The sequence below is a fragment of the Helianthus annuus genome, chromosome 13, assembly GCF_002127325.2.
Source record: "Helianthus annuus cultivar XRQ/B chromosome 13, HanXRQr2.0-SUNRISE, whole genome shotgun sequence".
NCBI classification, from domain to species: Eukaryota; Viridiplantae; Streptophyta; class Magnoliopsida; order Asterales; family Asteraceae; genus Helianthus; species Helianthus annuus.
The window spans coordinates 114,371,642-114,394,988 of record NC_035445.2 but is presented as its reverse complement, the minus strand read 5'-3'; the positions used below and the strand labels follow the sequence as shown (position 1 = coordinate 114,394,988).

General features: G+C 35.6%; 1 protein-coding gene across 1 annotated transcript; it reads right to left on the bottom strand.

Annotated features, from left to right (window-relative positions):
- Positions 1–5,067: 5,067 nt before the first annotated feature.
- On the bottom strand, positions 5,068–13,891 carry LOC110901535 (kinesin-like protein KIN-5C). The gene is made up of 4 exons (XM_022148356.1): positions 13,877–13,891; positions 13,509–13,778; positions 7,081–7,159; positions 5,068–5,174 (listed from the first exon to the last, which is right to left on the bottom strand). Exons 1-4 carry the CDS (start codon positions 13,889–13,891, stop codon positions 5,068–5,070), a joined length of 471 nt encoding a protein of 156 aa, XP_022004048.1.
- Between the last annotated feature and the right edge of the window lie 9,456 nt (positions 13,892–23,347).

The window sequence follows — 23,347 nt, the reverse complement described above, 5'->3', positions numbered from 1 at the left end:
ACAATATCGACTAATGGTTTGTTGAGTTATATGATTATAGGAATAAATATCAAATGGATATGTACATCGTTATTGCTTAGCGGCTACTAAGGCAAGGTATCGAAACGGGTCAATATATTGATCCGAGTCAGGTATGTATAATGATTCAACTCATCATGTAGAACTTGAGGTTCTATAAGAGTAGGCAAGGTTAAAATATAGATATTCGGTTATCTTTTAGGTAAACCGAATAAATTGAGTTATGATTATGGTGTTTTAGAAACATATTGGTTTTTACACAAGATTATAGTTAAAAGGTTGGATTTTTGGGTCAAACAAGTATTTAAAAGTCCTTCGTAGTAAAAGAAGGATGAAAATTGACCAAAATACCCTTGTAAGCTAATTCGAGCGAACGACCCTTAAAGGTGGGTCGGAAACAAGTTTTATGATTAAATAAATACTCGGAATAAGTATAGAAAGTGAAAGATGTAAATTCTTGGGTCGAATGACTTTATATGAGTCTTTGACGTAAAACGATAATCCGAGGGGTAAAACTAGGAACATATAGATATCCACATTAAATCCATCACACATATAGTTGTGGTGGAAGATTACTTGATAAGAAATGTGGGAATATGATGCTAGAAATGAAGGAGAGCGATTTTAAGCTTTAAAGTGCTTAAATACCCTTAATGGGTCAAAATAAGCACTTGAGCGTAAACGGGTTTTAATTAAGTAAGAAACCCGTGATTTATGATTAATATGTCAGGAGATATTGAAATTATGAATCTCATGAGTTTATAGATCAATTAAACATGTTTATTTGATAAAATCACGAACGGGTCAAAATTTGGTAAAAAGGGTAATACGTCGAAGACTTAAAAGTCTGAAATTTTGTTAATCCGGATGTTGGATTTTAACTCTATAAGATAGAGAATTAAATTACGAGCGCGTAGGAAAAAGAATCGGGTAAAACAGATTAAAAACGAGAGAGTTATGCTCGTTTCCGTGAAATCGAGTCATGCTGGGAATTATGCAGCACCAGCATCAACATTCTGTCGAAACAAGACCGTGGCGTCGCGTCGCGGCCAGGCCCTTTGGCCGTCGCGCGTGGCGACGACCTGAAACGTTGAAAAATTATGTTTTTTGATTTATTTCGATTATTTGACCCAATTTTCTTGTTGTACTTGTTATTTAACTATCAAAACTGACTTCTAAGTTGGTTTTGATCATAGGTGAATGTCGAGAGTCCCGGATGAAGATCAAGCGTCGAGCAAGAACCGAACACATGTTAATCGAAGCTTCCGCGTCAAATCTTGAATTGTGTTATTATAAGTGAATTATGTAAACACTTATAAATTATTTTTGAAACGTTGTAATTATTTGGTAATGTTGGTAAAACAAGTTTTTGTAAAGTCACATTTTAGCATTAAAATGTGTATCTTATTATTAAAATCTGGATTAAATAAGACGGGCGTTACAATTGACAAACGTATAAAACTGATAGCAAGAAATATACTTTATCCCAATGCTAAATAAAAATGAATACCAAATGATTTTCAAAGGATTTTCGAAAAAAATTCCAAAACAGTCGGTTAATAGTATTTAATAGTGAAAACTGATATATTTTAAAGATTAACCGCAGGTTAAGCAAGTACGAAATAGGTTTGAGTGGGCTTGGTCATAAACCTTGGAATTTGCGACTCCTTGGCTAGAGACCTGTTATAGTATCAAGTCCATTTTATTAGATCCTACATTGTGGGATAATTTTTACCAAACAAGTTTATTATAAATTTATGAGTAAATTACAAGTTTTGCCCTTTATGTTTACATCAAATTGCAGGCGCTGTCCTTTTGGCTAAAAGTTGACAGGCGGTGTCCTTTACCTTTCAAAATCTTGCACGTTTTGTCCTTTAGGCCAAACCTGGTTAGAAATCTCAGTTAATTCTTGTCATGTGCAATGCACATGAGGGTAAAATGGTCTTTTTCCCTCTCAACCCTACAATACCTAATCGCAATAAACCCACCAACCACCAAGAACAGACGCTCACGGCTCCAAATCACTCTCATGGTTAACAATTTTTTTCTTCCAAAAACTCAATTTCAACCCTACAAGCCCTAGAATCAAAAACCCCCAATTTATCTCTAGCGGATTGCTTTTGAAGTTGATCTATTTGTTCTCTAACATCATTATTAATCAAACAGTTGAATTCATGCATCGGAAGAACATTTAAAGGGTAGAAATTTCTTGATTCAGATCATGAAAATGACCGGAAATTGAAGGGTTTGGAAGCAACAGCCATAACTTACTAGAATATGTGCAGTAATCAAAAAGAATTTTGGATCGGTAAAGCAGAAGGTACAACACCTTAAAGCATAAGACCACCGTTGATGGTAAGTTTGACCCCGACTCGTCAGAATTACGAACGATGGATAAGGTTTTTAATAACCCTACGATGTCGTTTTCGAGATGCACTAGTGCCAAGAAGGCGTCTAACGACGGGTGGGCTAGTCCTTTGAAGGGGTTTATGAGGGAAGATGAGTATTTGCAGAGTTTACATTTTGGTTCTTTGAGGATTGATGGGTGTAGAGTGAATATGTCTTTGCCTATTGTTTTGGATTTTAATGATCAGACTAAAGAGATGATTGGTGGAGATAAGGATGTGGCTTTGGTTGGGCCTGATTCTAACACAGTTGCTATTTTAAGATGGTTTGTGTTTCTGTCCTACATCTTGGTTATGATCAATGCTTTTATTGTTAGTTATGATTAAAATATTATGCTTATGATTATTTATATAAATGTAGTTGAGACGTGTATGTGCATATAACGTGAAGTCAAAATAATCAGTTTTGAGGGTGTTTGGTTGTGCTATCAAAATAATTCTGGGTGAAGATTTGTTCAAATCTTGGATGGGTTTTAATATTTAGGGGTGGGTAAATGGGGGAATAGAAAGGGTTGAGAGGGAAAAAGACCATTTTACCCTCATCTGCATTGCACATGACAAGAATTAATTGAGATTTCTAACCAGGTTTGGCCTAAAGGAAAAAACGTGCAAGATTTTGAAAGGTAAAGGACACCGCCAGTCAACTTTTGGCCTAAAGGACAACGCCTGAAATTTGATGTAAACATAATGGACAAAACTTGTAATTTACTCTAAATTTATTTATTATATTTCAAGTTTTTACATTTGTACTTTTCAATTCCTTTACTTCTGATGCTTATTGCGATACTGTTATTCGACTGTCACAAATAAACCCCAAGTCTGGGCCTACCGGAAAATCAGGGTGTGACAGTTATGTATGTACAGACTTATTATGTACGCAATTATTTATGCAGTTTCCGTTTTTTATATGTGTGATGTTTATCTACAATGTTTTTAATGCTTGGTTGGTTACGTATAATGTATAATATGACATGACACAATACGATATGGCACGTAATGATACAATACCATGCGATTCAATACAAGATGTATAAAATGTATAAAATTAATATTAAAAGAATATACGATACGAGACAATAAGACACGGTATGATACGATACGATATGATACGACAAGATATGATAAAATACAAAACATATAAAATTAATATTTAAAGAAAATAATTTAAAACCTACATTTTGCCAAGTTATGATAGAAAAATCCATCTGCCTCATACAAACCTATACTAGTTGTATACAACCAGCTGCTAGACAAAAATTGACAGTTCTGAATGTTTAAGGTTAGCTCTATACGACTTGTATACAGTATACAAGTCATATACGTGGCGAATGGGTGTCAAATTAGATACTTGGGTGTCTAAATAGATTGAACTTTAAAAAAAATACCTTAATGTATATATATGAGTTAAGTTATTCTACAAAGGCTTCTAAAAATAAGAAGTTTAAGAAGACATTATAGAGTGACAAGTGTTTAAGAACCTAAAACCTAAACCCAATACGCCACCACCCAAAACCTAAACACCCACCCCCACCCCACCACCACCCAAAAACCTAAACCACCCACCCAACCCCCCCCCCCTTCCGCCCGCAAAATATATATATATACCTCACTAAAAAAAACCCTAAAAAACCTAACCCCCCATATATATATATATATATATATATATATATAGAGAGAGAGAGAGAGAGAGAAAGTATAATGTACTTCAGGGCTTAACCTACATTAACATACATGACAAAAAATATAACGTGCGTTATTATCATAGAACGTGCGTGATTATAGTCCCATGCGTGATTATGTGGTCCCATGCGTGATTATGTGGTCCCATGCGTGATTATACCCCTGATCCAACGGTTACCATTGTCTCCTACGTGATGTATGATAAGGCTTTTTGTATGTTAACCTTACTCTCTCTCTCTCTCTCTCTATATATATATATATATATATATATATATATATATATATAGAGAGAGAGAAAGTATAATGTACTTCAGGGCTTAACCTACATTAACATACATGACAAAAAAATATAACGTGCGTTATTATCATAGAACGTGCGTGATTATAGTCCCATGCGTGATTATGTGGTCCCATACGTGATTATGTGGTCCCATGCGTGATTATACCACTGATCCAACGGTTACCATTGTCTCCTACGTGATGTATGATAAGGCTTTTTGTATGTTAACCTTACTCTATATATATATATATATATATACTAGTAGGGTACCCGCGCGATGCGGCGGGTGTGACACTTTGCATTGCAGCACTTGTTTCTGGTAGTTTAACATTTATGGTAGCATTATTGTGGTGGATATATGTCATAAGTATTACACATGTCTCGTAATTATTAAATTTAGAATTTAAATTATCAATTACTTCAATAAACCATTGAAGCAATAAAGTAACACACGAATAAGAAAAAATAAGTCTTAAAAATAAATAAAAGTTATATAAAGTACTACACGAATAAGGAAATACAAGTCTTAAATATAAAAGTTGAAAACTAAAAGCTCAAGTGTCAAATATTTTGCATCATGATGAGATCAATTTAGTAATCATACGTCTTAAACATCTCAAGGATGTCATCTATATTGTCACATCACCATTTGTCATCATCGAGATCAACGTCCTTCGGAATTACCTATATCTCTTCTTGTTTGATTGTTACATCCTTTGGAGGATGAGTCTCTTCTCTGTACTCCTCTTTAACTGATACATCAGTAGTAGTAGCTGGAGTAGTTTGGGGAACTGAAAAAAAATGTTAAGTATTTTAGTTGCATATTTTTATCATGTTACTGTTATAAATAGCGTAGGATAAAAACGACGTTCACAGTTAAACATAATATAAAAAAACGAATAATATATCATGTTTTAGAAACATATATACATGTGTAAAGCTCTGAAAGGATGAATTTGAAGCTCCAAAACCACTGAATAATAAATGAGATGAATATGTTAAGTGTAAGCATAGAAGAATAAATCAAAATTATACCCAACAGAAAATTGAAATATCTATAAACCAAAAATTCTAAAGAATAAGAAATTTCTTGAAATAAAAAAAAAACTAATGAATTATTATACTATATATAGAACCTATAAACCAACGAATTGAATAATACGTAACTTTTTTCAACTAACTAATATTATCTATAAGAGTATTTTTTTGAACTTATAATCCCTAAAAAAATGCAACAGAATCCGGTATTCAGTTTTTTAAAATGTATTATGTTTAAATTATGCAGTTTTTTCCTAAAAGTTTGTTGGTGGAACTTATTTATTAAATTAAAAAAAAACGTTTTTATAAAAAAAAAGTTTCATGAAAACAAAAATGCTTCTAAAAACGTTTTTATAATTTTTTTTTTCTGAAAACTAAAATTCCATTTTGTTGAGGATGGTATTATATAAAGTTTTTTTTAATATAACTAATTAGAGAAAACAAGTGAGCTTGTTTGATGTCAATTTACTACCTGCTAACCCATATAAGTGTGTTCACCCAACTAAGTAAATACACAAACATACAGAATACGAACAAAGCTCATATCAAACCAGTATGTGCAAGGTTTTGAAATTTAATCTAGTCGTCGGAACAAATTGGTGAACAATCTTAATCAAACGAAAATCAGAGTGAAAAGGGTTAGAATATTATTATACTGATACTAATGACAACAATGTAGAGAGTCTTGAGCATTTGAAATGTGATAAGACACATTACTTTAATCACTTGTACACTAATGCATCATCTACTTGTACATTTTAATCCGCACAACAATACTGATCAGGACAACTATCGAAATGTCGACAAAAATGAGTAGGTTATTACGGTACCTTTGGATTTTTTTTTAAAACATTATAGTTTATAAAATACGTTAAGAATACGTAAAATAATTATAGATTTGTTGTGAAAAGGGATAAGTGTAACTAATTAGCCATAATTTTGTTAAAGAAAAAGATTTGAGTGTAACAATATGAGGGACTAAAATATAATTAGTGTTTAAAAGACCAAGTTATCCTCATTTTAGGGGTCTTTTTATAAATAAAGAGGGAAGAAGTTCTTATTTTTTGGGTATCTTAAAATACCCCTCCCTCATGCATTATAATATAGTATAGATATATATATACCTCACTAAAAAAAACCCCAAAAAACCTAACCCCCCCCCCCACACCCAAAAACTTAAAAAAACCTAAACCTTCCCCCCACACCCAAACTAAATGCTAAAAACTAAAACATAAAGCTATACCCACAACTAAATGCTAAAAAAAACTCTAAAAAACACACAATTTTTTTTTTTTAAATCGCTACTTTTCGTCACCCATTTTTTTTTGTGGGGTGAGTAGGGGGTTTAGGTTTTTGGGTGGTAGTGAGTGTTTAAGTTTTTTTTTTTTTTGGTATACGGGGTTTATTTTTATGAGTCTTTGTACACTTCTTATTTTTTAAAGCGCTTGTATTTGATTCTAAATCGTATATATATTATTAGCCGTTATAGCGTTAAGTGATTTGAGTCTTTGTCTCTTCGACTTTGACCAACTACACTCCAAATTTAATGTTTTAACTAAATCAAAACTCCATATTGATTTGAGTCTTTGTCTCTTCGACTTTGACCAATAACACTCCAAATTTAATGTTTTAACTAAATCAAAACTCCATATTATTTACGGGAATATTGTGTTTCATAAAGTTCATATTTTTTCGTAACAAAATCACTCAAATTTAAGTAATGATTCAATTTCCATACCTATTTCATACATGTTAAAAAAAAATAAAAAATTCATGATTTATATAAAAAATATTATTTAGTTATTTTTTTTAAGTTAAACCTAAAATAGAAATTAACTGTATTAAAAATCACAAAGTAAGGCTATAGGGTGTGGTCATGACCCTCATGACCATCATGACCCTCCATGTCAGTGACATGTAACCCACCTCTAATCAATCATCCAAAACCACTACTCTAAAGGCGTGGTCATGACCCAAACCACAAGCCCCTTATTTATTTTAATTTATCTTTGTATAAAGAAAAAAGGAAATGATTTGTTTAAAAATGGAAATGAGGACCATGGTTCCCATGGTTTAATCCATGCAAACCATGGTGGATCAAGCAAGGGGATGATATAGTCTTCCATTTATGTTCCTAAATGGCAAATCATGTTTCAATCATGACCCCCACACCCTTTAGCCTAATAACCAAGTTTTGTAATCTACTAGGTAAAGACACTGTTATATCGAAATCTATAGGTTTTTGATGGTTCATAACTGCATATAATCTTCTTGTTGATAAATATGTCAAGTTTGTAAATTAGTTTTGTTTTTCCTCGTGAGTTTAACAAATAGTCCTCGTTAGTGGCGGAGCTTGACTAAAAGTGTGCGTACAGTCATGGAACCCAATTTATATATTGTATAAATATTTAAACAAAATAATCGAGGACGATCCTTTATAATTTTAAATTTTCAGACGAAAAATTTTCAGACGAAAAAGTCCTCGCATTGCTTTAAAGCTTCTTCAAGCTTCAAATCCCTCGTGTCCGGTTCACAACCACAGAGGGGACGCAAACAGCTTCTCCATAGGGAAAGGTTAGGGATGATGTGCGATCGCACATCAGCAACCCTGACTCATGAACCTTCAAGAGCCACATCCAAGTGTAACACTCTTTTAAAGCAAGTCTTCTGTTACAAACCGTAGACACTCATGAGTCGTTGCGGCTACACGTAACCATACGAACGGTAGCTACGGAAGAGCCACGACTAAGTCATCACATAGATGATCAAAGCTACTTTAAGGAAAACTGCTCTACAGCTTCCCGTGAAGGAAAGTGGCTACAGAACGAATGCGGAAGAGTTTCACCCAGATTCCTAACTATCCGCAGTAATCTCATTGAGCAACAAGCCAAGCAAAAGTGGTAACAACTCTGCCTATGATTTTGTTTGCCTACCTTTGGGCCGCATAGAATAAACAATGGTGGGCACTAACATGCCTATGACCATGTTTATTTGCCCATAGTTCAACTGAACTATTCACATTGTTCGATCAAACACGACCAACAATGACGCAAAAATCCTCACATTGTTCGACCAAACATGGCCAACAACGTTCAGGGATGAGGTAACCGCAAAGGACGTGCGCTTACTTGAGAGCTAAACTGAAAGAACACGAATACCCCAAAGGGTATGGATCATCGTTTCATGTCCAGTTCATAAACGTGAAGCACCAGCAAGGCACTTAACGCATTACACCCACAACCACAAAGGTTACAGCTAGAGTTGCGGATACTGACATCTTCAGTCACCGTCTCAAAGGTTGGTTCGGCACACCAACAGGTGGCAACCAAGCCTGATGACATCAGAAAAAGGTAGATCACACTACCTAAGTCCTCAGCTGACTTTCCAGCCCCAGCCTAAACTTGCTCACCGGTACGGAAGAGACGTCACACGACTCTACCGGATCTCCGATTTGATTTACTTGAAGCAGGAGCAACCGACCGGGCCTAGAATCTTCTCCACTCCAACTCCAAAAGTACCAACTCGATCTAATAGTCCAATATTCCTCCCACATGCAACTTGCATGAGGAAACAACACTGGACTAGGGGGGACTTGAAGGGGTATGGTCCCAAATCTCGCACCAACATGGTTGCGAGTGACTATTACCCTTATCAAATACTCCCACCGGTAAGAACTTATCTGCGTCCGTGCGGGCACGCGCGAACTGTGACAACCCTCACTAAACCAGGTATCCGTACGATTAATTAATTTTAATTACGTGATTAATGACTGTGCTTAGTTACAACTGATGACGTGAACTGCTTTCTGATTTCTGTAACGTACATACATATGCATCACATTTCATATTGTCACTCCATTCATTACATACAAACTTTAGTGACAAACATGATGCACAAAGCACAGTTAGCACAGTTAAGCGGATAACTCAGAAATATACTGACAGTGCCAGTACATAGACATACAGTGTTTTGAGACCCAGTATGGGCCAGGGACAAAGCACTACACTAGTATGGTGTGTAGGGAAGTGAGGACTGTAAGACTGTGTCACTAGGTGATAGTTTGAGTGCCGGAAAGTGCCTAAAACTCATTCTAAGTGCAGGATTCTGCATTTTCAGCAAAAATTCAGCTTTTAACATACTCGTATTATGCAGAGAATTGACTAAATGGTCCTGAATGCTTTCCTAAGTGTTGGGAATTAATTGTGTTACAAAAAGATGCATAAAAGACACTATACGGTAAAATTTAATACATTAACGGAACGGTACTTAACCGAACAACCGGACATTACCCGGTACACCAAAATTTTGTCAGGAACATTGTTTTATTATTTTTAACTAATTATGGTCTCAATTACCCCAACACACTATAAAAATATGCCATGCACATAATACCTTAGATAATACCCTTAACCTCCTAAATAATTACCCACTTAAGATCAAAATTTACAATTAACCCCTCTTTTAATATTTACGGCCCCATAGGGGACCCACCATCATCATCACCAAATCCCCAATTAAATATTCCCTCTAATTATGATTGGTCTTGCTCTTGCCAAGAAATTACAATGATTATAAGTAGGTTGGGCTAGAGATCACAATCTAATCTCATCACTTCACCTCACAAGTTCACTCCACCATCTTCACTCTCTCTCCCTCTCTCGGCCTACATACATCCGCCGCCACCACCCCACGTTAACATCCATCCATTTCATTTCCAAGTTCAAATCAAGTGCTAGAAGAAATCTTGTGAAGCTTGAAGTTTGGAGGTTTTGAAGGAACATCACACATTGCTTTCTCACACCATCTTCATCATCATCCTTTGTTCATAAGTTCATCCCTAGCCTTTGTGCTAGTTGTAATTCTTTGATTACACTCTTGGTTACTTGTATGATGATTATTCGAAAGATTGTAGTTTGATGTTTAACTCAAGAACATAAAAAAAATAATGAACAAGGAACATGAACATAAGTTTACATAAAGATGAAATCTTGTTGGATTAGGGTTGGTTAAAGCATGCATGATGTTTGATCGTTGATTTCTTGATAAACCCGTTGTTAGGACATTTGTTGATGCGTTTTAGTAACATTTAAACTCTAAAAAGCATGCTGATTAGCATTTTCAGCCAACTTCTACTGGCTGTAACCGGGTCATTATAAATCGAAAAATTGATTTTATGAAGCCTAAATTATGTACTTTCGAAAAACGGATCAAATGGCACTGGAATCACATTTTTTCGAGTCGTTTACTATTTTTAAAGGTCTGTTTTTGGACAGCAGCTCAAGCTGCGTTTTTACTGCAGAAAATGTGTGTCATGTTTTTCATCATAACCTAAAACCTGAGTAGAACTAGCTCATGAACTTTATACTGTAGATGATCACTGATGTCTTCGTGATCCTCCAACTGGAATTTCGTCAATCGGACTTGCGGTGAATTTTAAACGAATTATTCCGTAGACTGCAGTCAGAAAGTGACAAATCTGATTGCAGTCCGGTAAATGATTTTCTATAAAATATTGGTAATGAACTGGACCCCGATATATTTACACAATAATATTTGGATCGTAGAAGACATTCTGTAAAAATTTGGGAATTTTTTGAATAAGTTAACTATTTTATTAAATGCCCGAAAACAGCCTAGATTTGTATATTAAAACTGAAATGACATAAGTAGTATTTTGCATGTCTAAATGTCGGGTTGGTTATTTGAGAACGATCTAACGTGATATATGCTAAAGAAAATAATATGCTATTTAGCATGGACACCTCCATTTACAAAGGAAACTATGGCGAAATTTTCTAAAAATTTTAACACTTAGTAAATGTTTTCTAGACAAGTGTTTACTAGTATGTTTTAGACTATGTTTTTCGAACATAAACCTCACCATAATTTTTGTAACAAAATACAAAGTATCGGAGGTTGGTTTTATACATGAAAATGGTTAAATATATATTCTCTAAAAAGGACTTAAAAATATAATTCCGATATGAGCATACATGTGTAAAATATCCCATCCTTGGGAAGGAAATGCGTATATAAAATACTTTAGAAGTATTACTACAAGAATATTGAATAAGCAATTATTCCAACACGACATGTAATTAAGTTGAAATATAAATTATTTTGACACATAATTATCACTCGGAATAATATAAGAAAGGTAACTCAAAACATTAAACTCTAAGCCAAGGCACGGCCCGTTCGTCTAATAGACATTAGTACGTTGTAGGTTGTCGTGTAGCTGACATAGTTTGAGATTTGGTACAAGACGCACTACAGTGAGTTCATGTCCCCCTTTTCTCTTAACTATTTTTAGTTTTATACTTCGGGGGTGGAATACATGTTACAATTTGTTACCGACATTTTATACATGGTATTGTTAGCTTAAGGAGAGTTTTTACTACGCGATCAAGTGAGCGGTGGGCATGACACTTAAGGCCATTAATCCTCATTGTAGGACCACGAGACATGAGTGATAGATCTATTTGGGTGTAGCGAGCCCACACCTATGAGGCCGGGGCGGCCCATAGTGGTGACTATGTCTTCATACCGGAGACAAATTTGCTAGGTTTGAGTCTTCCTGCACCAGTTTCACACATACCATTGGCTTTGCAACCCATTGGTGATCATTTTTCCTTATTGCTACATACCAGGGACTTTTATACATACAAGACTTATTTTAAAGGCTTATACACACAAACATACACATGAACTCGCTCAACTTTTTGTTGATATTTTTAAACTACATGTATTTCAGGGAATTAATCGGATCTGGCGGGTGTTGCATGATAGTCAAGTTGCGTTCTAAATAAAGATGTCATCCAGGGTCGTAGGGTTTGGGAAGTGTAACTCCTTCCTGGACGGGTTGCATGACTCTAATCCTCATTTTGTTGGTAGTCTTTTGTTGAGTCTTATGAACTCATTTTAAACAAGTCATGGTTTGTAATATGTTTTGGGATTGATGTTTTAAGACAATATGTTGTGCATTTTTCTAAACTATTTTAATGGATGACCATCACGTATTTTTATCATATAGCATTGTTGTGATTGTTACTATGGTATTAAGAAGTCACACCAAATAATCCATGCTTCCGCAAAAGCCAGGGTGTGACACGAATGTAGTGGTCGAATCTAATCTGTCAAGTGATGAGAAGACTTATCTTGTGTATGAAAATGGGTGTTGCACATAGCGATGCGGCTTAGCAACGCATCCTATGAACATTTTCATCACGACAAGGGATATATAAAAAGAAGTTACCAAGTATGGCGATGCGGCTCTGCACCGCATCCCATAAACATCTACGTCAAGCTAAGGGACGCGGAAATAACCACGGTTACCGCAGGCGGCGATGCGGCCTAACTCCGCATCCTACTGACGACGCAAGTGGGACTAACACTTTGACTCAGGTAGCCAAAACAGCAAGTGGCACTGATGACAGTTATCTGTCAGCCCATACGTAAACGACACTGGCGCACAGACTGACACCACCGTAGGACGTGGCATCACCTCCGTGACCGACAAGCCTGACACACCTGGAAGGGGCTGCGCGTTGTCAGTCTAGCCACTCAATTACCCCCTTCACTCCTCGTCTATAAATACCCATCCTGGACCAGGTTTGAGGTATTGCTTATCAAACTCTCTCACTCTTACTACTATCACACACTTTGCTCTCAAGCAAATTACTGATTCTCACGCCGGAGTGTGGTAACAAGGAGTACCACCCACCCCATCCTCCTTGTTACGAGTCACGCTGTGTTTTCCTTGTGTAGGAGACAGATCAGCGGACGATCCAGCCACCGATCCTCAGAAAGAAGTGATTAACCCTACTTGACGAACCAGTGAATTAACCTCCCTTGGTTAACCACTGTTTCATCAAGTAGTGACACAAATCAAGCAAATACCTTATCATTCATGGTGATAAAAGTATCACAGAACTTCTCGAGGTACTGAAGTTGTTGATTTTGTTAACAAGAAATGTGAAATTTTAAACAGTTTGCAGAAAAATGATAACCTTGATTGTTTATTTACTAAAGTCTCGGCAGTTGACGTTTGGCAGACCCCGGTCAAGTTATGTGAATATTTCACTTACGCTCGTCGCGATCTCCTCTTCTAAACCTCTAACAAGAACTCCACCTTTACCGTCTTCCATTAAAGGCAAGAGTTTTTTCTGTTTGTCCTCAATACCAGTTTTCGATATTTCTTCAGGAGCAAGTAGATTAGTGATTTCTTCATTATACAGTTCTAAAAATGTTACTTTAACACTATACTCTGCCTTTTGGCCCTCCAATGTGTCGAAGATTTGTTTCACCGATCTCGGGATTGCACCCGCTTCTAATGGCAGCTCACTGTTTGGCCCACTCTGAGAACAAAAAAAAAAAAAAAACAATAAACTTAGCTGTGTTGTGTAACTGTGGTAACCATTAAAACAAATCAGATTTGAATATTCGTCTTTTATACATGTATATCTCCCATAATTTCGAGTAAACCCAGGCCGACCCAACTCAGACTGAACAGAGAACTACCCTTTACCTCATTTTATCTTCGGCCCTTCTTAAATAGTCTGTGGCTAGTGAAAAGCTCTTACAATGCTTCTACAACTACATTTCCAACATTATCCACATGTTGACTTCGAACCACCAACTGTTCTCTTTTCCACATGCCCCACATTGATAACCCATAATTTAATGTAAAACAATTCTGTACAACATCCTTTCAGAAAAGAAAAGGAGCTCCGACAACCATTAATGTAACAATACGGGTGCTTCAAATATGGCAATAAACTTATCATAATTTCTCTACCCTTAACCAAAATATCGATGTGTATTACAAAGCGATGACCATTATTAGGCACACTGTTCAAGGCATATAGTTTACCGTTGTAACATGTTAGGCAGAATAAGAAATCATCATATCCAACTATGCTCCTCAACTGTTTAGCATATGACATTTCCACCCATCTTAACCTATTTCTTTTACAGTCCAGCCGACAAAAAACAATGGCGTATTTTTCAGCTGTTACCATGAAGATTGAACCTGGATCATCAGGAGAGGATGACAAACAACATTCTTGGATCATACCTGAACCTCGATCACCACTTTTTGCAATCAAGCGGGGGACGCGTATGATCTTACAAGTCTCGAGGTTCCAAAGAGACCACATGTCATGGTGTGGATGGTTGGAGAAAATCACCCAGCCATAGAAAACCCCCCAGATACGCCTCCCGAGACACGAAGGGATTCGGCACCTGTATTGAGACGGCGAGTCATGCATGGTGTAGACAATATGGACTCTATTGTCATCTTCGAGGTTCGGATCATGATCAACAAACCAAGGATGGTTGGTAGATAGGGTGGGTAAGTGATCACATATGGAAGCACAAATATGCTTTTGCTCCATCTGAAAATGTCCATAATAGTATTTCAAACTTGATTAGTGCAGTAATCATTGTGTACAAATCAAATTAAAACCCTATATGGTTTCATTGAAAGATCCCTCAAACTTTACATAAAACAAATAAATTTGAAGGTAATCAGTAAATGAACAACAAAGAATGAGAATTCAACCGCCCACACACACGCATGCATATCTTACTTCTTTCTTATAGGCAAATCTTGAAGGTAAATGTAATTGATCTTAAACTTGTAACACAACTATTTAATAGAACAAATTTTAATAGTTTGCTTAATAAGGTTAATTGTAGCAAAACTTGCTCATCGTCAAACATGAGTATCTGCTTTAGATACAAACCAGTTAGAAGATTACCAACGTTGCGAGGTGCTAAATTTTTAACTTATGTGGCTGTATTATTTTTTTATTTTAATGAAATATAAAAACCATTAAAATTAAAACAATAATCATATTTAACCTCATTTGAACACTGGTTTGTATCTGAAGCAAACGATACGGTTCAAACGGGTTACTTTCATTAAAACTTGTTTGGGAACCGAACTAACCTCATTTGAACACTGGTTTGTATATGAACCAAACAGTAAGGTTCAAGCGGGTTACTTTCATTAAAACTTGGTTGGGAACCGAATTAACCTCATTTGAACACTGGTTTGTATCTGAACCAAACAGTACAGTTCAAGCGGGTCACTTTCGAACTAGTGTAATTTCACATATTCATCCCTAACTTAGTAAAAGTTTATATCATCTTAAAAGGAAAATATTAATACATGATTTTCAATATTCTTAAAACATGATATGAAAGATATAGATACCAAAAGGATTATTTATATAATTTACTGTTAACTAATTAATATGATCGTGTATCCGTGATTTTAGCTACATAGTCAAGTTGTGCGCACACATTTGTGACTTAGCCACATTTAGAGGTTTGTGGAACAACCAGTGCAAGCAATATGTTAAGGGGCTCTACATATTAAAACATTCAAACAAAGGTATTTCACTTTCCAATACAGATCAACATATTAGGGAAAAGTTTGCACCTGAGATACAGGGATTCTGGTTGCAGGCCTATGAAGACATTGAAGAACTCCGATTTCAATGAAACATGATTAACGGTCTTCTGTAAGACAATCAACACTAATTAACATAGAAACAAAAAAAACCCTAATCGAGTAAATGAAAGTATTAGCAAAACTTACTCATCGTGAAACATGAGTAGCAAAACTCGAGAATCTGAACAGCTTCCATGCCGGAATCGTCTCCCATGGCAGCGGTTATGGTGGCGTAGGGGTGGTGGATTTGTAGAGATTTCGGGGATGAGGGATTTGTACCGGTATGAAGGCGATATGAAGGCGAGACACTTCATTTAGATTTCCATGTGAAATCCCAACCTTACCCCTGTAGTGTCTTAAAAGTTTGGAGAAGTTGCAAAATCACCCCCTCTCAAATGGCTTTAAGCATCTTGTACATGCTGCTTTAGAATTGATATGCGTGGCAAAATTACCATGTTATACATCACATTTCCTTTATATAGTATTATAGATTATACATTTAGCCCCTTTCTTTATAATCAACAAACTTGTAGCATAAACTTGGGTGACAAATGTTTACAAGAAACCTTCTTTGTGTTTCATGGAACTAATTTTCGTTTCACTGATGTTTTTTGTAGGTTTATCAGGACAAAGGGTTGAGAGGAGATCGAGGAAAGATAAGGCGTTTAGTTGTATAAAAGGCACATTCTTTTTTCATCTAGTTAGCGCATACGTTGCTAGCAACCTTTTTCTCCTCGAATCTCTAGACTTGTGGTTTGTTATACTTGGTTATTGTTTGCACCCATCTTAATCTTGAAACAGGCAAGGCTTCACCTTTTGACTCAGCTGGTGTGGTGTGAGATGGTTCGGGAATGTTAACTGGAGCATGACTGAGTTGACTTGTTCTCATGGTGAGTTAAACATATCCATTTTGACTAGTGTGATTTTAAGGTCATTTTGGTACCAAGACCTTTTCTATTTTGGCCAAAATAGTTTGATTATTTCACTCTTTTGGTTATTAAAGTTCTTGTTTCTTTCATTTTGTTCCGCAACAGATAATTTGAAAGACTTTTTTTTTTCTTACTACCATTATTTATCAAAAAAATTTCAAACTTAACTATATCAATTACACATTTTTGTTTGGTATATGTAAAGAGATTTCAAGCTTGAATAAATGAGAAAAATACGTAAAAATAAAATCTCATCACATGATATCCAAGGTTTTGAAATGCTTTTCGTGATATTATACAAAGAAAATGCAAATAATAGTTTCTTCAGTACTCCTATCACAATATCACATGACAATTTCAAAAGTGAAATATTTTTCAGAAATTTTCACACAAAATTCGATTAACATTCACATGTTTTCTTTATTGTGTTATAATGTATGTATGAAAATCAAACCTTAGCTTTTTATAAGTGTAATGCATATGATAAATTAATGGCTTAATGTTATTATAATTTTCTTTTGAAACTTTAAATGTATAGTGTTTCGTATGAATACAAATGTTTAGTCGTGACTTTGTTTTAATCTACACTTCGATACAACTTTTGTTAAAAAGTGACTCGTATCTAATATAATATATTTTCCAGTCTCAAAAAAAAAAATTATTTACTTCTTAAAAAGTGAATTGTATCTAACATGGCTTATATGTGCTTTTCATAAATATCAGAATCTTGTGACATTCATACACTACAACAAAAGTCGTCTGATACGTTGAAGTTGTAGCGACGCCAATACGTCATCATCATAGGTTTACCTATAATGACGATATGACGACAAGTCATCGCCATAGGCTAGGCAAACAACGTGGTTTTGTTTATTCCCTTCTATGATTTAAAAATAGAAAATAGAAAAAACTATTATATGGAGATGTCAGATAACAATCAAAATCATTCTTTATTATAGTGTTGATTTATTACTTAATTAATTGACACATATATGGAATAGCTCGACAATCACGTTTGAAATATAAAAAAGTAGACAGGAATCGTTCTCCATTTAATGCTATTTACTTTGATAAATGATTTGTTAAAATTATAACATCTTGTTCATCTCAATGACTAATAATAATATAATGATGTGTGTCTAAGGCGTTACACATACATTTTGGTAGTTACATTTGGTATTGGACACTCATTTATTTTTACATTTAAATGTTTAGGTTGTTCTAATGTTTTGTTCTGTTTGTTATACATGAAAATCAAATAATGAGTTGGGTTGTGCTGGATATCATGTTGCATTGGGCTTTAGCTGATTGGGCTTCATTATAGGCTAGACTTATTGGGCTTCATTACAGGCTGGACTTCATTGTGACTTGGGCTTCGTGAAAGGATAGTTGCTGTTATATAATAGTTTGTTCCAGATATTTCAAATCATTCACTCAAGTTCATATTCTCTCTCTTCCTGTTGGCGATTAGGGTTTTATAGCAGTGTATGAACACAGATTCATCTTGAATCTGTGTGATTAGTGTTAACATCAGTTAGTCGTGAGAAGATTATCACATTGATAATCTTTAGGAGTAGTTGAGAGATTGTTTGTGAGTGTTTCTTTTGTAACCTGTTCTGATCGTTTTATTGGGTTATAATACAACTTGGTTTGGGTATTCTGTTGTTTCTTGAAGATCTGAGTTTGATTCCATGTTTTATAACATGGTATCAGAGCCATAAGAGAGCTCGTGTGGTAATTTCTTGAAGATCTAGGGTTTTGTTGGTCTTCGTTCCACTGTGTTCATTGTGGATCTGTTGGAGATCTAGGGTTTCACTGATCATCGTTCCACTGTGTTCGTTGTAGATCTGTTTAAAATCTATTTTAGTTGTGTACGAGAGATAAAGAACCTGGGTAGTACTTGTATCTGCCGGTTCCGATCTGAGATATCCCTTTCCGGTGTTCTTGGTGGTGAAGAATCTCGTTGGTCTTTACAACCCTAGAAGGTTGTGAGGCAAACCAACAGATTATTGTTGCTGGTTGTTGTTTTCTGATCAAATCTTTGTAACCCTAGAAGGTTACAGGATCGATCCTGCTTGGAGCGCTATTCTGTAAGTTTGTTCCGATCTATTGTCTCCTTTATTTTTGTATCGTTATTGTTGTAGTTGTTCATGCCGGGGTAGTGAGGACCGGTTATTGATAATGGGGATACAAAGAGGGTTCACTCTGTGGGTCTGTGCTTGTTTGAGTATTGATTGTCTTCTTGTTGTTGTGCTCAATACTTGATCTTTCTTGTACTTAGATTAGTGTTGTGATTACTAGGGTTGGCTTCTGTGCAAAGACTTGGGTAGGCACCTTGAGTGACGAACCTACATCTGGCCCCTGGCACAGATCTGCTGTTGTTGATTTATAAGTCTACTTCTTGTTATATTTGTTTTGAATCTGTTTTTTGGTTTGACGTTTCTGTGTTTTGTTGTTAACTGTTGTAACAGTTGGTTTTTCCTTCCTTGAATTTTTGTTGCTAACTGTTTTGTGTATTATATCTTCTGATTGTTAGTTAGTGTATAATGGATGATCCTATTGTTACTCAGATTAGTAAGTTGGATGTTAGTAATCCGTATATTTGCATGCTAGTGATACTGTGTATTTAACTATAACTAGTATAAAGTTGAAGGGAACTAAAAATTACAGGGGTATGGGCTAACTCAATAATATTGGCACTTAGGGTTAAAAACAAGTATGGTTTCACTGATGGAACTTGTGTTAAATCAGATTCTGATGAAGTGCTTGCAGCCCAGTGGGATAGATGTAATTCAGTAGTTTTAACTTGGATGTTAAATTTTATTTCAGAAGAGTTATACTTGGGTCAAGTTTATTCTAGTTTAGCATCTGAGGTTTGGAAAGAACTAAAAGAAACGTATGATAAAGTAGACGGTTCTGTTGTGTGTAGCCTTTGTCAGAAAATTAACTGTTTGAATCAAGGTGGTTTGAGTGTGTCTGAATATTATCATAAACTTAATATAATGTGGAAACAAATGGATGAAATTTTGCAACTACCTTCTTGTTCCTGTCAAGCATCCACATCTTTCAATAACTTTAATCAAATGATTAAACTCATGCAATTTTTAATGGGATTGGATAATGGTTATCAAAGTGTGATGTGACACCTGTGTCACCACCACCATCAAACAAATACCAAGCCAATGAAATATTGTATTTCATATTTGGGATTTGTATAAATATGTGTATCGTTTGCACATATTGATTCTTGTTCGATTTCGGGCCTTAAATCGCTTTCTGGAAGGTTATACGCGATCTGATGCGTAAATATAACCAGTTTAATGCAACAAACACTCCGGAATAGTGAAATAGGCTAAACATACCTTAGATAACCCTTACATAACTTAGAAATAAGTTTTGGATGGTTTGGTATGCCGAAATCAAGTTTATTCGCTTACAGGGACTAAATTCGACAAACTGCGAAAATATGTCAATTTGAACTGTAATGAACATTCTGGAACATGGCCATAATTTAAACACACCTTAAATATCCTTTACATAGCTTAGAAATAGGCTTTGAGGTGTTCGGTGTGCTAAAATAAACTTTATGCTCATTCAGGGACTAAAAGCGTCAAAAAGTGCATAAGTTTGTATTTTCGCGCATATTTTACGTTCTGAATACTTCCGGACTTCCAAAAATTTATGTAAGCATTAAAATATTTTATTTTAGTGTCTGGCATGAGAAAAATCCATTCGTCGCGCAATTTGGATCGTCTTTCGCGCTTATGCGCATTCCGTCGTAATTAAGCAAACATCGCGATCGTACGACCAAACGAACCGACATCCGGCATATTTTTGAGCATGTTTCAAGTCCACAATGTTTAGGCATCATTTTAGGGCCTTAATGTTGGCTTAACGGGCCTTAAACGTGTCGAAAATGGACTTAAAAGCATGCAGGGGCTAAAACTGTCATTTTTCAAAGTTGCTGCTGATCTGACATGGCCAGGCGGCCCGCCTACACGTCTAGTAACTCTCAAGCGGGCCGCATCAGACTCCCAGTTCTGCAGAATTGTTGCAAACAGCTGTTTACAGCTGTTTAACACTTCAAAACCACTTGCAACTGGTTTCTAGCAATCCTAGGGGCTCCCATGGGTTTGTAATTCAGTGGGTATGTGTTGTACGGCTCAGATTTATCGCTTGGGGAATAAGAAACAATCCCAACGGTCCTACGTTTCCTATAAATACCCCCCCATGTTTGTTCATTTTTCCCTCACATTTGAATCTGATTCAACACTCTCTAAGTGGAAGTTTATAAGCTTCCTACCTGAGGGTGAATCGGGTTCGAATCTTGCGGGGACCTTCTGTAAGTATTCTTTCGCGTTTTTCATTCATTTTAGCATTAAAGTCAAACTACGTGTGACTTTCTGCATTGACCAGTTTGTGGTCAACGCGAAGTTCGTTTGAACTTCATAACGTGAGCGTAATCACGATGGTTATAGTCCCTAGTAACTATACCCACTGATTACCACGTTATCTAGGCTCAGTGACGAGTCGTAGTTTCGGCCAAAGTGCGTTTCCTCGCGTATTTTGTAACCAAACTACTCTAGGGTATCAAAACCGTTTGTTTTGATACCAAACCTGTTTTCTAACTTTACTAAACATGTTCTAGCATGTTTAGCTCGTCGCTTTTAGAATTGTGCTTGTTTAGGGTCGTAAAGGTAAGCGATCTAATCAATCGCTTATACTTTCGAACCCGACCCATTTGGTCGATCTTTAGGATCCGACCAAACACTTTAGGTGACCATAGTTGTATAGGGAATAACCTTCTGAGGTTATACCTTATGGTCACGTCGTTTAAGTAGTTGTATGATAAGTAGTTCTTATGCCTTAGGTAAATTACCAAAATGCCCTTTTTGCGCTAAAATTCATTTTAAGCCTATGTAACGTAACTTTTGGCATATAAACTGTTTTGGTAACCATATTAAACATGTTAAGGCATATCTTGCTTGTCATAGGACTAGTTAGGCATTCCGAACGCGTTTTACGCGAACGACGCGTTAAAGTAGCATAAGCTACCTAAACGGGTCGTAAGCACTTAGGTTAGGTTTCATTTTAGTATGTAGGCTTTGTTAAACCATACTACATAAGTTCCCACACTTATTTGGTTTACGAACCCTCGTACTATCCGATCTTCCGAGTTAGGTCCGGTTATTAATGTAGATACCTATTTAGGTGCCGTTTGATTTCCGTGATCCCTCTAGCTTTGCTTGGTTGTTAGTCAAGACTTCTAAGCACCCTCAAGTGAGTACATAGACCCCTCTTTTACTGTTTTTCAAACGTTTTGGGGTGAAACACATGTGCCTACTTGTTACTTTCATGCTTTTATATCATATACTTGCTATGTTCATTAGTACACTAGTAGTACATGATTTTATTATGTTTTTGCTATGTATGTCCATTGTGTGCATACTTAGTACATCGTTTTACATAACATTTTATGCTATGTATGTTCGTCATACTTAGTACATTTTACATCACATGCTATGTATGCCCATTGTGTGCATATTTAGTACATCGTTTTACAAAGACATCTTATACTTGGTATCATGATATGTATGTCCATCCGTCGCATACTTAGTACATTGTTTGTGCACTCTTACCTATGGTTTGGTGATTACATATTTCACTTGCCATACATGACATTTTGTTTACACATTACTTGATTGACATTTGACAACGGTTTAGACATGGGCAATTTACATTGGTGGTTTATGTGGGTAAGTGATTTGAGTAACGAGGCGTGTGTAATGTGATACAAGTATGGTGGATACGCCGCTGGTACTTCCTATATATAAGTGCTTGTATTATATTACATGGCGTAGCGTTATTTAAATCATTCATTTGGAATTATACATCTTTACACAAATAACATATTTTTCACAAGACATTGTTTTACAAAACAGTTTGTTTTATACAAACTCCTTTTTACTTGGTTATTCACTTAACCTTACATCATTCTTTTTAACTATACCTATCTATCATCGATTTTCAAACGTTTTATAAAAGCAAACACTTAAACTGGATTCATGGCAAGTTTTTGTTAAACATTTTCTTAAACCTAAGTCATGAATCCTATTTTTCATAAAACCTATGTACTGGCCGACATTTTTATGCTGACGTACTTTCACATGTGTTTCAGATGCTATAGTTGATGACTATTGATGATGATATTGATGCATGCTCACATAGGATTGGACGAGGCCTTAGTGACATTAAAAGATGCAAGACTAATTAATTTTTGTTATGTTTCTTTATTGTTAAGACATTGTAACTCATTTAATTCAATAAAACGAAATTTGTTTAATCCATGGTTGTGAAACAATGATTCTGTTACAACACTCCCCGACGTTTCCGCCACATTTTGTTGTTTTACGTGGTCGGGGTGTGACATGTGAGAACTAATTTATTGACAAAAGAAACATTGCCCACTGTTAAAAAGGCATTTGCCATAGTTTCTAGGGAGGAATCCCACAGAAATTATGGAAACGATTGTCACACC